General features: G+C 47.2%; 1 protein-coding gene and 1 long non-coding RNA gene across 2 annotated transcripts in view; both read left to right on the forward strand.

The window, feature by feature from the left end:
* Positions 1-14,661, forward strand: part of LOC128411520 (uncharacterized) — a 215,355-nt gene that overhangs the window by 17,031 nt on the left and 183,663 nt on the right. The window lies entirely within an intron of this gene.
* Positions 3,666-14,661, forward strand: part of SCARA3 (scavenger receptor class A member 3) — a 35,440-nt gene continuing 24,444 nt past the window's right edge. Inside the window, exon 1 of the mRNA XM_053383873.1 lies at positions 3,666-4,382. Within this exon, the coding sequence (XP_053239848.1) occupies positions 4,376-4,382 (7 nt within the window). The 5' untranslated portion in view covers positions 3,666-4,375. The remainder of the gene's footprint in view (positions 4,383-14,661) is intronic.

Below are 14,661 nucleotides of genomic sequence, written 5' to 3' on the forward strand. Positions count from 1 at the left end.
AGTCCTAGGTCAGAGGTCGGCAACCTAAGGCCCATGAGCCAGAAGCGGACTGAGCCACCCACTTGGCGAGTCCCTGTGCGCTGCGCTAAAGTGGTGCAGCACGGCACGGGACTCTCTTCCGCGGCTCCGGAAATCGCTTGTGCGCATGCCCAGACGCCAAAAATCACTACTGTACAGGCGTCTGGGCATGCGCAGAAGTGATTTCCGGCACCGCGGACATGCGCAGGCGCTATTTCCGGCATCACACTGCGCCAGTCCGGCCCACGGAGGATCTCTGCGGGAATGATCCAGCCCATGTCCAGTAAGCCTTGCCGAACCTTGTCCTGGGTGCTACCTGAAATCTGCATGGTCCCACAAAGAGCCTCATTCGAATGCCTCCTCCCATCTTCCATCTTTTTCCTGCCCCCACCACCTTCCCTTCATTTACCATCCCAGTGAAGAGTAATGGAGAACTTGAATGCTTGGACACTATTTTGGGATGTTTTGCTTGGCCTAATAAAGGCCAGTTATTGATTTTGAGATTTTCCTTATGGACCAGCAAGGCTATCTTCGGCTTTTGTGTGTGTGTGTGTGTGTGTGTGTGTTCCTTAGAAACCGAAGTTTGTGAAAACAACTTGTAAGGCACAAATCCAGGAAGGACTTCTACAAACTCAGTCCTACCGAAGGTCCCTAAGGCTTGAAGTGATGATGGCTGCAGTTTTTAAAAATATGAACATGTTCTCAGTCTGTTCCAGAATGTTACAGCTGGCACCTCTACAGGATATTAATTCCTTCTTTAAATAAAAGAAATGGGCGTTTGGCCACCAGCTCTAGAAATCCCCCTTTCAAGAGGCTCAGAAAGAGATAAATGTAAAAATATGATAAATGCACATTTCTATTTAAGTATAGAGTCTGCAGTGCATCTGCATAAGGGCATTTGTGTGTTTACATGTGTGTGCCGTTGTGTGTCTACACAAGTACGTCATGATGACAGTGAGTTTTTAAAAAGGCTGAGTGGCGTCACTTCCCCCAAAATGTGACTTTTTTTGAAGGGCCCCCAAACTTTCAATCAACTTAACCAACACACTGTGTACCAAGACAGTATCATTTTTCTAAGACCTTGACCTGCTGAAGAAATCACTATTCTGTGGGATACAATGCTCCTTATTTCAAAGGAGTCTGCAGCCTCCATTGTGCAGAGCAAGTCGCTTTTGCTGCCACTTTACAGAGGGGAAACTGAGGCTCCACATGCAACATATTTAAAGCAAATTCAATGCACATGGCCCCCCAGAATCCTGCAGTTTTTTAAGAAATCTGGTACCTCTGTGTAGGGTAAACTATAGTTCCCAAGGTTCTTTGGGGAAGTCATGTGCTTTTAAAAGTGTGTTGAGTGTGCTTTGGATGTTAAACTGCTGTTTAGCAAGCAGTGGCTTCTCTGGTGTTCATCTGCTCACCTGATATTGGGCAGATTCAGGCCTCCAGGCCACGTATCAACAGCGCCGGGCAGTGGCTCCCTAGGGCAAGGAATCGTTCCCCAGTCCTACGTGGTGATGCCAGGAATTGAACCCAGAACCTTCTGCATGGAAGCCAAGGGCTCTATCCCTGAGCTATGAGCCTTCCTCAGCTGGTCATACAGAACATCCCGCAAAGCAGAGAGGAGCAAACTTGCACCTCTTCAAAGTTTGGAAGGGTGATAAAAATCTCCCTCAGTGTTTGGCACAACAATATGGACAACCAGCTGCCGGGGTCATGGGATGGCGTGTTTGCAGCAGCGATACTTTTCCATTTGCTCAGGGCTTGCATGTTTTAATCCGCATCACAGTGGGTCCATTGCAGGGGACACGGCTACATAAACAGGCATGCACCCAGACACACAAACACACACGCTCTCTTGCTCTCTCCTAGCTTCCAAAAATTACACCCCCATGAAATTCACACGGGAACACCCCAGGGCCATGCTAGTGTTGTAAACAAAAATCTGCCCTTTTCCCCTTATGGGGTATCCAAGAGCCCATATAGAGTCCTTACGTAGGTTCCCTATTGGTAGGAGAAAATAACAGAGGCCAACCAGAGAATATTAAGAAGCAAAGCAGCTAGGAAGCCTGATCGTTATTAATCTGTTGCAACAGGGTCCTCGCTCACGCAGGAGGGAGGAGGAACCCAGAATGGGGCGAAAGGTCTTATATAGACATATTAAATTCCCTGCCCTGGAGCTCAAGAAGACCCCCAGAAACATCATACATACATCAAAGAAGGGGTGTAACCTAAGACCACCCCCTAGATACATCATACCTACATCACAGAAAAGGCGGTCTGCAGCAGAAATCTGAGTGACTTGTTTATCTCACAGGTTACCTGTTTAATGGTCACTTGATTGGATTGCCTGGGGAGCCTGGCCAGTCTTTTGTAATGATAAATACTTAGTTCCTGAGCCAGGTCACAGACTCACACCCTATTCATATCTTAAATGTGCCCTTGAGACAGGATTTGTGAAGGAAAAGACAAGGGGGAGGCTTTTCCATTTTCCCTTGACCTTGCAGAGAAAACATTTGCTCAGTTTGGGAATCAAAATGGTTCCAGGTCAGTCTTCCTGTGCTGATCTATGTACGTGCTTGGTTGGTACACTTATGAACATTTAACATATATCTAAGACCTCAAAATTCCTATCACACTAGACCTCCATATGTCTGTTGTCTTTGTCCATGGAGTTTTCTTGGCAGGGATACTGGAGTGGCTTGCCGGTTCCTGCTCCAGGTGGATCATGTTTGGTCAAAACTCTCCACTATGACCTGTCCATCTTGGGTGGCCCCGCACGGCAGAGCTCAGAGACATCACCTTGCCAACAAAGGTCCATATAGTTAAAGCTATGGCTTTCCCAGTAGTGATGTATGGAAGTGAGAGCTGGACCATAAAGAAAACTGATCGCCGAAGAATTGATGCTTTTGAATTATGGTGCTGGAGGAGACTCTGGAGAGTCCCATGGACTGCAAGAAGATCCAACCTCTCCATTCTGAAGGAAATCAGCCCTGAGTGCTCACTGGAAGGACAGATCCTGAAGCTGAGGCTCCAAGACTTTGGCCACCTCATGAGAAGAGAAGACACCCTGGAAAAGACCCTGATGCTGGGAAAGATGGAGGGCACAAGGAGAAGGGGACAACACAGGACGAGATGGTGGGACAGTGTTCTCGAAGCTACCAGCATGAGTCTGACCAAACTGCAGGAGGCAGTGGAAGAGTGCCTGGCTTGTTCTGGTCCAGGGGGTCACGAAGAGTCGGGCATGACTAAACGACTAAACAACAACAACAAGTCGAGATGCTTCGGAATCCCAGTTGCTGGAAGCCGCAGGAGGCGAGAGTATTGTATTGCTCTTGAGTTCAAATCCTGCCTTCAGGTTTTCACATGCATCTGGTTGGCTCCTGTGAGGACAGAATGCTGAACTCTGTAGGCCATTGGCCTGACCCAGTAGGCTATTCTCAGGCCCCTCCAGAAAGGGCATGCTTGGGGGGTGGGGAGACCCCGGATCCCCCCATCGCCTCTGCCCCCCCCCCACTGCCTGCCTCCTGCTTGCCTCTTTCTCTCCCCCTCCTCTCCCCCCTTCCCCGGTGAAGAGGACATTTGTTAGCAATTAGGGCTGAAGGGAGGGGACCCAGCGCATATTTCGGCAAAGCTCCAAGGCCGCCTCGCCTCCCTTTCCTCCCCTCCCTCCCCCACCCCCACCCCCCGCTGGATTTGGGGGCAGCGGCCATGGGAGGGAAGGCTCCAGCCAGCCGGAGAGGCGGCTGGCATATAGAGGAGCCACTCGCCCTGTTTTGAAAGCGCGAGGAAGTTTGTCTGGGCAATGAACCAGAGGGAGCACGCAGGAGAGGGGAGAGAGCCGTGCGCCCTCGAGGCAGCAGAGATGCGGCTCCTTGCGCACTGACTGAAGGCCACTCTCTGGGGCGAGGGGAGCCAGGCAGGGGATGGATGTTTAGCCAGGAGGAGGAAGGAGAACCCAGCCACCTTCATGGGGCGCTGAAGGGGTGAGTCTCGCCGCCACCTCTCTCGGCGCACCGATGGCCAGGTGAAAAAAATGTCCCACTTTTAGCAGCGCTGGATGGAAGCGAGGACCCCCTTCTCCAGGCTGCTGTGGAGCGGGGTGCGGGAAAGGATGTCCACTCCACGCTCCGGAGCCGCGATGCTCTGTTCCCCGAGCCGCGTCCGGTGTCTCTGGGATGCGCTGCTGGGATGCGGCGAGACCCTCTGAGCTCCATCCTCGAGGACCAGAGACGTCTGGCAAGCTGCGCCTCTTCACCTGCAAGGCCTACCGGAGTCAAACCTCCCTCGCTCGCTTGCTTGTTTCGGTAGAAGCGGCTCGGGCTGGGCCGTGGGGGTCGCAGTTCTCCTCAGGGAGAGGATCATGAAAGGTGAGTCGGAGGCAGCGAGGCTGCTGTGTCCACAGAGCTCTTTGTCGCTTCCGCTACAAGAGAAAACGGTGGCGACCCTTCTGGAAATGAAAGAAAGGTCTCCCTTTAGTGAGCTGAGGTTTGTTTAGAATTGATGCAGCTCTTCAGAGCCACAGTTACATTGCTGTCAACTTTTCCCTTTTCTTGCGAGGAATCCTATTCGGAATAAGGGGATTTCCCTAAAAAAAAGGGGGGGGGAAACGTTGACAGTTATGCAGTTATGATCTGTCACCTGCCCTGAGGTTCGCACTGGAGAATGTCCCGCTGGGCATTAACGAATCTGGGCAAAGGCGTAGTAGATCTGTTTGGATTTTCTGCCTTGCGCACCCAGTTGACTTGGGCTGGCCCAGATTGAACGCATGGCAGCCGCTGTGAGAGGAGTCCTGGGTGCACTTCTGAGCCTGAAATCTTGTGGTTGACTCTACAGACATGATGTTAGCCACAGTCAACAGTTTGTAGTGTCCAGGTCAAAGGAAGGAATAGTCCCACTCTATTCTGCCTGAAGTCCTGTGTCCAGTTCTGGGCACCACAATTTAAAGAGGATATTGACAAGCTGGAAGCTGTGCAGATGAGGGCGACCGAGATTATCAAGGTTCTGAAAACCAAGCCTTACGAGTAATGGTTGGGGGAGTTGGGGATGCTTTAGCTGAGATTCCTGCATTGCAGGGGGGTCAGGCTAGAGGGGTCCCTTCCAATATTCCTGCATTGCAGGGGGTTAGACGCTGGGGTCCCTTCCAATATTTCTATAATTCATAGCTATCCTGTCATTTCTTACGAAAGGCTTTGTTTTGATGTACTTCCCCCCAAAAAAACAACCCCAGCTTCGATCCAAACTAGGGCAAAAGAAAACCCCAGCTGCGTTTTAAGCTGGTGATGTGCCCACAGCCTAAATCTCCCGGGCGCTGAATTCAAAATGAGCGTCCCCTTTGCAAATGCCGGAGACCCCGAGATGTTTTTGTGAGAGAGGCAAAGCAGAGGGAGACTGGGCGAGGAAGGCAGTCAGGAATTGCTACCGGGGTCTGAGGAAACTCAAGAGGCGGGGGTGGGGAGGGGGGAGTGGGCGGGAGAGGCGGGGCCGGTGGGGTTACGCAGAGGGCTCACAGCTCTGGCTACAACAGCGGCTCATTGCTTGCCTTCCAGTCCTCAGGACACCCACCCACCCCCTCCCACTTCCCCCCCTTTTTGTTTGACTTCAGAGATCAAAAGTACAGCTCAGATTTCAGAGTGCAAATTACCAGAAAAACAGATGGAGGGGACGGGACGGGACTGTTTCTCGTCCGTGCGCAAGGCGCATCATTTAGCGCTGATAGTCATAATTGCGGGCTTGAAACTTGACCCCGCAAATGTCGCTGTGTTCCTGGTGCGGGAAATTGCAGAAGCGCCGTTCGAATCTGCTCTTGGCCCAGGCAGCTTCTCGGTCCTGAACACGCCCTGAGGTTTCCTTTTCCCCTCGCTCTCATCCTGCAAGCGCCACCCTCTGGGATTGCTGCGGGCCGGTTCTGCCGCCGTGCAGTCACAGAATTGTAGTTAGAAGGGACTCCAAAAGGTCATCCAGTCCAACCCCTGCAGTACAGGAATCACAGCTGAAGAATGTCTTAATCAGAGGTTTTTAATCAGAGGTTGGATGGCCATCTGTCATGGATGCTTCGGCTGATATTCCTGCATTGCAGAGGGTTGGACTAGATGCCCCTTAGGGGTCCCTTAGAACTCTACAATCACAAGCTGACTTGTGGGAAAATAGCAGTGCTAACCCCACATAAAGGTAAAGGTAAAGGGACCCTGACCATTAGGTCCAGTCGTGGCCGACTCTGTGGTTTTACTGGCCAAGGGAGCCGGCATACAGCTTCCGGGTCATGTGGCCAGCATGACTGAGCCGCTTCTGGCAAACCAGAGCAGCGCACGGAAACGCTGTTTACCTTCCCGCTGGCGCGGTACCTATTTATCTACTTGCACTTTGACGTGCTTTCGAATTGCTAGGTTGGCAGGACCTGGGACCGAACAACGGGAGCTCACCCCCTGGTGGGGATTCGAACCGCCGACCTTCTGATCGGCAAGTCCTAGGCTCTGTGGTTTAACCCACAGCGCCACCCATGTCCCCCCTAACCCCACATACCTGTATCTGTAAACTTACTGATTTCAATAGGACTTCTGAGTAGAGTGGACATGGTTAGAAGTGCACTGTTAGAGATGTATTTATTGTTGCATTTTGTGGCCTATGTAGGCATGCATTCTCTCTCTCTCTCTCTCCCTCTCTCTCTCTCTCTCTCTCTCTGTGTGTGTGTGTGTGTTACATACGCAAAGATGCCCTGACCTACATCCTAGTGTTGAGACATGAATGCAGCGCAGAACTAGGGCATCATCAGATACCATGGATGGGGCAGTCAGTGGGAATTCCTAGTCATTAGGAAGACAATGGACTCAATTGACTGGGAACGTCTCATAACGACCCAAGAAGAGCCCTGCTGGATGAGGCCACTGCCCAGCATGGTCTTCTCACAGTGACCAACCTGATGCCTCAATGGGAAGGAGGATCAGAGCCCAAGAGCCCCTCTCCCCTTTCTGGCAACTGGGATTCAGAAGCATAACCATGGATGGCCTCTGTTCTAAACAAAATGTGCTCTTATTCCCTTATGGGGGACACAAGAGCCCACATAGAGTCCTTACGTAGGTTCCCTGTTGGTAGGAGAAAATAACAGAGGCCAACCAGAGAATATTGAGAAGCAAAGCAACTCGTAAGCCTGATCTTTATTGATGCAACAGGGTGCTGCAACAGGGTGCTTCCCCCACACACAGGAAAGGAGGAGGAACCCAGAACAATGGTGCGCAAGGTCTTATATAGACATTTTAAATTCCTTGTCCTGGAGCTCAAGTCCACCCCTTCATACATCATACATACATCACAGAAGGGGTGTAACCCAAGACCACCCCCACATACCTACATCACAAAAGGCGGTCTACAGCAGAAATCTGAGTGCGTTGTTTATCTCGTCTGACAGGTTACCTGTTAATGCTCACTTGATTGGATACCCTGGGGAGCCTGGCCAGTCTTTTGTAATGACCAATACTTAGTTCCTGGGCCAGGTCACAGGCTCACCCTATTCAAACACAGACAGACATACCCCTAAGACTGGATTTGTGAAGGAAAAGACAATGGGGAGGCTCTTCCATTTTCCTTTGAACTTGCAGAGAAAACATTTGGTCAGTCTGGAAATCAAAAATGGTTTCAGGTCAGTCTTCCTGTGCTGATCTATGTACGTGCTTGGTTGGTACATTATATATCTAAGACCTTAAAATTCTTATCACAATTTATATCCTCCTTCACAAATCTGTCTAATCCTCTTTCAAAGCCATCTAGTTTGGCAGCCATCACTGCCTCCTGTGGCAGGGAGTTCCATAGTTTAACAATGTGTAGCATGAAGATGAAGTTTGTTTTATCTTTCCCGAATCTTCCAGCATTCAGCTGCATTGGATGCCTGCAACGTACCACCTTTTTGCAGATGAATGGGAGCTGGGAAACCAGACCAGACCCTGAGTCATTCTTCCAGATCTGTGGATTCCAGCCCCCTGCCCTAACCCAGCTGATATGCAGAACAATCCCTGTTTCTTTGGCTTAAAAGCTGCTCCTGTCCAAACAAGAACTGGAGCTCTGTTCGTCTTGCACGCACTGCAGGGCTTCATTTTTGGCTAACAGAACCCCGTCATTACCAGATCCCCAACCCGGAGTTTACAATAAATAAATAAATAAATTAAAGGCCTGCATCTTGCAGACTCACCAATCCTGGGAGTTCAAGCTAGCAATCATCTCATTTCCAAATGGAGGGCCTGGTCCTTGTTTGCTCTCCTTCAAAGGCCTCCTGGAGTTCACCCTGATTTTTGTGGACCCCTTCCATGCTGTAATCACTCAGAAGAGAGACAATCTGCAATTATGCTTGGCGAAGTGGAAGGGCTGAGTATTGGGCTGGACTTTGATGAGCATTTGTGCGGATCCCAGACTGGGTTTGAAGCTTATTAATTTGATGATGATGATGATTTGTTGTTGTTTAGTCATTTAGTCGTGTCCGACTCTTCGTGACCCCCTGGACCAGAGCACGCCAGGCCCTCCTGTCTTCCACTGCCTCCCGCAGTTTGGTCAGACTCATGTTTGTAGCTTCGAGAACACTGTCCCACCATCTCGTCCTCTGTCGTCCCCTTCTCCTTGCGCCCTCCATCTTTCCCAACATCAGGGTCTTTTCCAGGGAGTCTTCTCTTCTCCTGAGGTGGCCAAAGTACTGGAGCCTCAGCTTCATGATCTGTCCTTCCAGTGAGCACTCAGGGCTGATGCCCTTCAGAATGGAGAGGTTTGATCTTCTTGCAGTCCATGGGACTCTCAAGAGTCTCCTCCAGCACCAGAATTCAAAAGCATCAATTCTTCGGTGGTCAGCCTTCTTGATGGTCCAGCTCTCACTTCCATACATCACTACTGGGAAAACCATGGCTTTAACTATACGGACCTTTGTTGGAAAGGATAATGATGATAACTTTGGGCAAATAAAGGGGTATGTGACAGAGGTTTAGAAAACTATGCACAGGCATGGGGAGAGTTGGCAGAGAAACATTTTCCTCTTCTCAGCTCCTAAAACTAGACCCCTGTGAGGATTATCCAGCCAAGCAGGCAGATTCACTCGGACAAAAATATGGTCCGGGGGGGGGGTCTCTTCCAATACGGCAGCTCTATGATTCACTCGGCGCTTTGGAATTTGACATTACAAATTCCTGAGGTGTCTACTAATTTTTATGGCTTCAAAATGAGATTAGACAAATTGAATAAGGCTATCAGTTTCTATGCCGCCAGGAGGAATAGAATTGTAATTGTAATAATAATAATAATAATAATAATTAATAATAATAATTTATTTATACCCCGCACTCCCCAGCCAAGACCGGGCTCAGGGCAGCTAACACCCGATATAAAAACAAATTGATTCAAATAAAACTTAAAAACAAGATTAAAATACAACATTAAAACATTAAAATACAGCCTCATTTCAATGGAAACTCAAATCAAAAACTTTTTGGGGGATGAAAACATCACGTCTTCACCAAGGCCAACTATCCAGACTGGTCCAGAAAAAAGCCAGGGAAGTCCCCAAATAGGAGTTCCATCACAGAAGGAGAAAGGAAAAAAGAAGAGGGGGAGGGAATCAAATTGCAGCGTTGGCGGGGATCCCCAGAGGTCATCTAGTCCAACCGCAGGAATCACAGTGAAAGAACCCCCAACAGATGTCTATCCAGCCTCTGCTTAAAAACCTCCAAGGAACAATAGTCCGTCACCTTACGAGGGAGTCCGTTCCTTTGTCACAAAGCTCTTACTGCCAGAAAGTTATTTGGCGTGTGCAAGCAAGCTTTTGAGCTACACAGGTCTCTTCGTCAGGCACAATGGGAAACACAACTAGATCACAGGTACTCCTTTGGCAGATCCTTTCCACAGGGTGCAGCGTACGCCTCTGACTTTCGACCCCAAATCTCCAGGGTGCCCCTCAGCGCTAAGATTTTCACCTGGCAGCCCTCGGTCCTTCAGATGGCAAATATTTGCTTGCCTTCGCCACAGGAGGATAAACACTGGTGCCAGGTCTCCTGCTCTGGAAAACAGCCTGCACCTGGCCGGACCGCTTCTCCCTTCCCCTTGTTGATGTAAGGGAAGATGGGGGTTTCATAAGCTGTTGACCCAAGGAAGCCCGTCAGATGTTGAAAGGTTCTTCGCAAAACCGTTTACTGGATTGATTTCGTCCCACATCAAAGGCTGGGCACTCAAGCCCACAGTAACCATGAGAATGCCACGGGGGCGCAAGGCCTGGGGGAACACAACGCCCGCCCTCTGGGCATCCACCTGGGTGAGGCTAAGACAGGGTCTCCCGTCTCTCTCAGGTGTGTGGGGCCACAAGGCATCACCTGGCCATCTGGGGCATCTTTCTGCAGGGCCTGCAAGACAGAGCTGTTCCGCCTGGCCTTTGGTTTGGACTCAGTCTGACCCTTATGTTTCCCTCCACTTAAAGTCTTGATTTATCAGCTACTTTTAAAACGAGGCTGCATTTTAAATTGCATTTTAACCTGTACAGTGGTACCTCGGATTAAGTACTTAATTGTTTTCCCCCTAAAATTGAGACATTGGTTTGCTGCTAATGGCTTCCGTCAGCCTCCAGCAACCAGGCGCCATTCAGAATCTTTGAACTACAATTCCCCGCGCCAGCTGTTTTGAACCCAGGTTTATGTATGTATTTCACAAAATTTATACACCACTTAAAAACAACTCTGTAACTCATTCAAAATATAGAATCACCAATCAACTAAAAACAGATTTTTAGAAGTCCACGTTCTACGTGTCTGGAGGGGCTTGCCTAAACAAAAATGTTTTTAGCAGGTGCTTGAAAAGAGCACAGGGAGAGCGTTTGCCTGGCGTCAAGTAGCAGGGAGTTCCAAATTGATTCACTCCACGCTGGCATCTGCAGGCAGGGCCTGCCTGGAACCCTGGAGAGTCGCTGCCAGCCAGTGTGTACAAGACTGGCTCAACATAAAGCCGCTTCTGCTATTCCTGTACATTCTGGGACCCATCAGATTTGCAGTTCGAAACATCTGGGAGGCGCAAGGTTGGGGGAGACTGGCTCATGTTGCTTTCAAATATAGAGCGTGAGTTGCATTTCTGATTTGGCTTTGAGGTGTTTCATTGTGTTTTTATGGCCCTATCGCCAGCCACCCTCGGCTTTATGGAGCCATGAGGCAGGATCAAGAGGGAAAGGAAAAAATCAATAGCAGACGGTGCTGAAATAAACTGTGCCCTGAGTGCCTTTGGAAATGAAACCTTCCCCCTCATCCATAGCTGCCTTATACAAGGCCGGACCATTGGTCCATCTAGAATCATAGAAGTGTAAAGCTGCAAGGGACCCCTAAAGGTCATCCAGTCCAACCCCCTGCAAGGCAGGAATCTCGGCTAGAGCACCCATGACAGATGGCCCTCCAATCTCTGCTTAAAAACCTCCAAGGAGAATTCACAAGGGAGTCTATGCTACTGTTGAACAGCTCTTACTGTCAGAAAGTTTTTCCATGTGTTGAGTCGTAAACTCCTTTCTCGTCACTTGAATCCATGGTTTCGAGTCCTACCCTGCAGAGCAGGAGAAAATCTTTATTATTATTTATTATTATTTATTGAATTTATATAGCACCCAATACCCAGAGGTCCCTCTTCCATGTGACAGCCCTTGAGATATTGGAAGATGGATCTCCTATCTCCTCTCTGTCTCTTATTTTTCCTTCTAAACATACCCAACACCTAATAATGGGAGACTGCTATAATGTCAGCTGCATTTTCCAATTTAATTTTTTATTTAGTCTTCAGACCAGCAGCGGCTAGCTTATCAAATGTTAGCTATCCTTGTCTTTCCCTTTTTTTAAAAAAATAAAATAATAATATTTATTAAGAGTTTAAAGATTACAAAAAAACCCCAAAAAAACCCAATACAATACAATACAAAAAAAACACTACTTATACCCTAATCTTAACAAAACAAAAACAATTAAAAACACATCCAATATTTCCATATCTTATCTTTCATTTACTTGTTTCAGTGACCTCCTCGCACCTCCCTTTTTTGTATTCCAGTTCAGTTAGCTGTTTCAGCAAATCCTTTCCATCTTCCTCAGTTTTCTGTCCTATAATTTATCTTGACACAATCTAGCCTTATTTTTCCCTTTAATCCATTAACAATCTATTTTTACTTAATTCTTTGTAACATTTCTGCTAAAGCCATATAACTTCATTCCAGCATCCTTCTAACATTCATTAATTTTACACTATTTCTGTAAATAGTCTTTAAATTTTTTCCAATCTTCTTCCACCGACTCTTCTCCCTGGTCTCGGATTCTGCCAGTCATTTCTGCCAGTTCCATGTAGTCCATCAACTTCATCTGCCATTCTTCCCAGGTGGGTAAATCTTGTGTCTTCCAATACTTTGCGATGAGTATTCTTGCTGCTGTTGTAGCATACATAAAGAAAGTTCTGTCCTTCTTTGGCACCAATTGGCCGACCATGCCCAGGAGAAAGGCCTCTGGTTTCTTCAGGAAGGTATATTTAAATACCTTTTTCATTTCGTTATATATCATCTCCCAGAATGTCTTGATCCTTGGGCACGTCCACCAAAGGTGAAAGAATGTACCTTCAGTCTCCTTACATTTCCAACATTTATTGTCAGGTAAGTTATAAATTTTTCCAAGCTTGACTGGTGTCATGTACCACCTGTAAATCATTTTCATTAAATTCTCTCTTAAGGCATTACATGCCGTAAACTTCATACCTGTGGTCCATAACTGTTCCCAGTCAGCCATCATAATGTTGTGTCCAACATCTTGTGCCCATTTAATCATAGCAGATTTCACCGTTTCTTTTTTTTATATATATAAATTTTTATTCGTATTTGCACATATATCCAGGAAAAACATAAACAAAAAATCCACCACATACCTTATACAAATTATATCCACTTCACAAATCATAAATAAAATACATAACTGAGTTAGTCTCAACTGAGCCTTGGACTTCCCTCCACTCCTTTGGTAAGTATCGAATAAATTATATAGTCGCGTACTTTTTAACTCTTTTACATAGGCCTTTCCCGCTGTTAGAGTTATTTCAACCCCGCCAGTGTCACCTGAGATTTAGATTCCATATACATTAAATATTTCTTCCAATTATCATGAAATTTCTGTTCGTCTTGGTCCCCTAATCTTCCTGATATTCTATCAAGCACAGCATAATTTATCATTTTAACCTGCCAATCACTTATGTTGGGTATTACTTCTAATTTCCAATTTTGTGCTAACATAATTCTTGCAGCTGTCATAGCATATAGAAACAAGATCTTGTCTTCTTTTTTAATTTCTTTACTGACCATTCCTAACAAAAAAGCTTCTGGCTTTTTGGGAAATGCAGATTTCACCGTTTCATTCTGAGTGTTCCATTTTAACAGCAAGTTATACATTCTTGAAAGTATCTTAGTTCCACCTGGAAGCCAAGATTTTTGTCCAAATTATATGCCTCCATTATTTGGTAGTAATGGAGCCAGTCTCGCACTCTATTTTTTAATTTTTCAAAGCTCTGCAGTTTTATTCTGTCTCCCTCTTGTTCCAGGATTTCCCAATATTTTGGCCATTTGGCCTCCATATTGAGTTTTTTCTGAGCCTTCGCTTCCATTGGTGCTATCCTTGTCTATTCCATCCCCCAGAAGCAGAACTTTACTTTTTTCTTTTTCTTTCTGCAAATTCTTGTATGCTATGGTGGCTTTGATGATTTCTTCCTCGTAACAACCCACAAAATTAGGAGAGGGGTCTCTCCCTGCTCCCACCAAAGCAACTAGACCCCAACACGTAAACCAACTTTGTCACCAGGGAAACATTTGGTAATTACACATTTCATTTCCTTTTAAAACTGTTTTTTAGAATAATAATTATATAATAATAATTTATTATTTATACCCCACCCATCTGGCTGAGTTTCCCCAGCCACTCTGGGCGGCTTCCAATCAAGTGTTAAAAACGATACAGCATTAAATAGAAGATGTAATTAACTGCAAAACACACAAACAAAGCAATGCAGATTCAGTCTGTGTGTGTGTGTGTGTGTGTGTGTGTGTGTTTTACAGGAAGTTGTAAAAAGAGGTTTAAATGGGTATTTCTGAACTATTACTCAGTTTCAATGGCTGCAGCATAAGGCACTGTCTTACCTTAATTCTCCCTAAATTCTGCTTTTGACTAGGCATGAAAAACTAAATTCGCAAATACAATGCAAACAAACAAACAAACAAACATACCCAATCCCCTCCCCAACCGTTCCTCACACACATGGGTGCCAACTCCTAGGGGCTGAAGTCCGTTCGCCCTCCCCCCAAAAAATATTTCAGGTGTCCGGGGGCCCCCAAGACTGATGGACATTGCCGTTCAAATGGTGCGTGTGTCCCGTGTCATGTGCTTGATTATGTGGGGTGGGGTTTGCCTGGGCCCCCCAATATTTTATTCAAGTTGGCACCCCTGCTCACCCACAATACTGTGCGCCCCTACCTAGCAGCCAGGTGGCATTACCACGGAGGAGCCCCTCACTTAGTTGCATCTCTCGCATCCTGGCTCCTTCTTTTGAGATGTTGATGAGGACACTCAAGGGGCCAGCGAAGGTCCTTGTTGTGTAAGGAAACTTGTCTAACTAACACAGGAATTGGAA

This window comes from Podarcis raffonei, chromosome 3, assembly GCF_027172205.1.
Source record: "Podarcis raffonei isolate rPodRaf1 chromosome 3, rPodRaf1.pri, whole genome shotgun sequence".
NCBI lineage: Eukaryota > Metazoa > Chordata > Lepidosauria > Squamata > Lacertidae > Podarcis > Podarcis raffonei.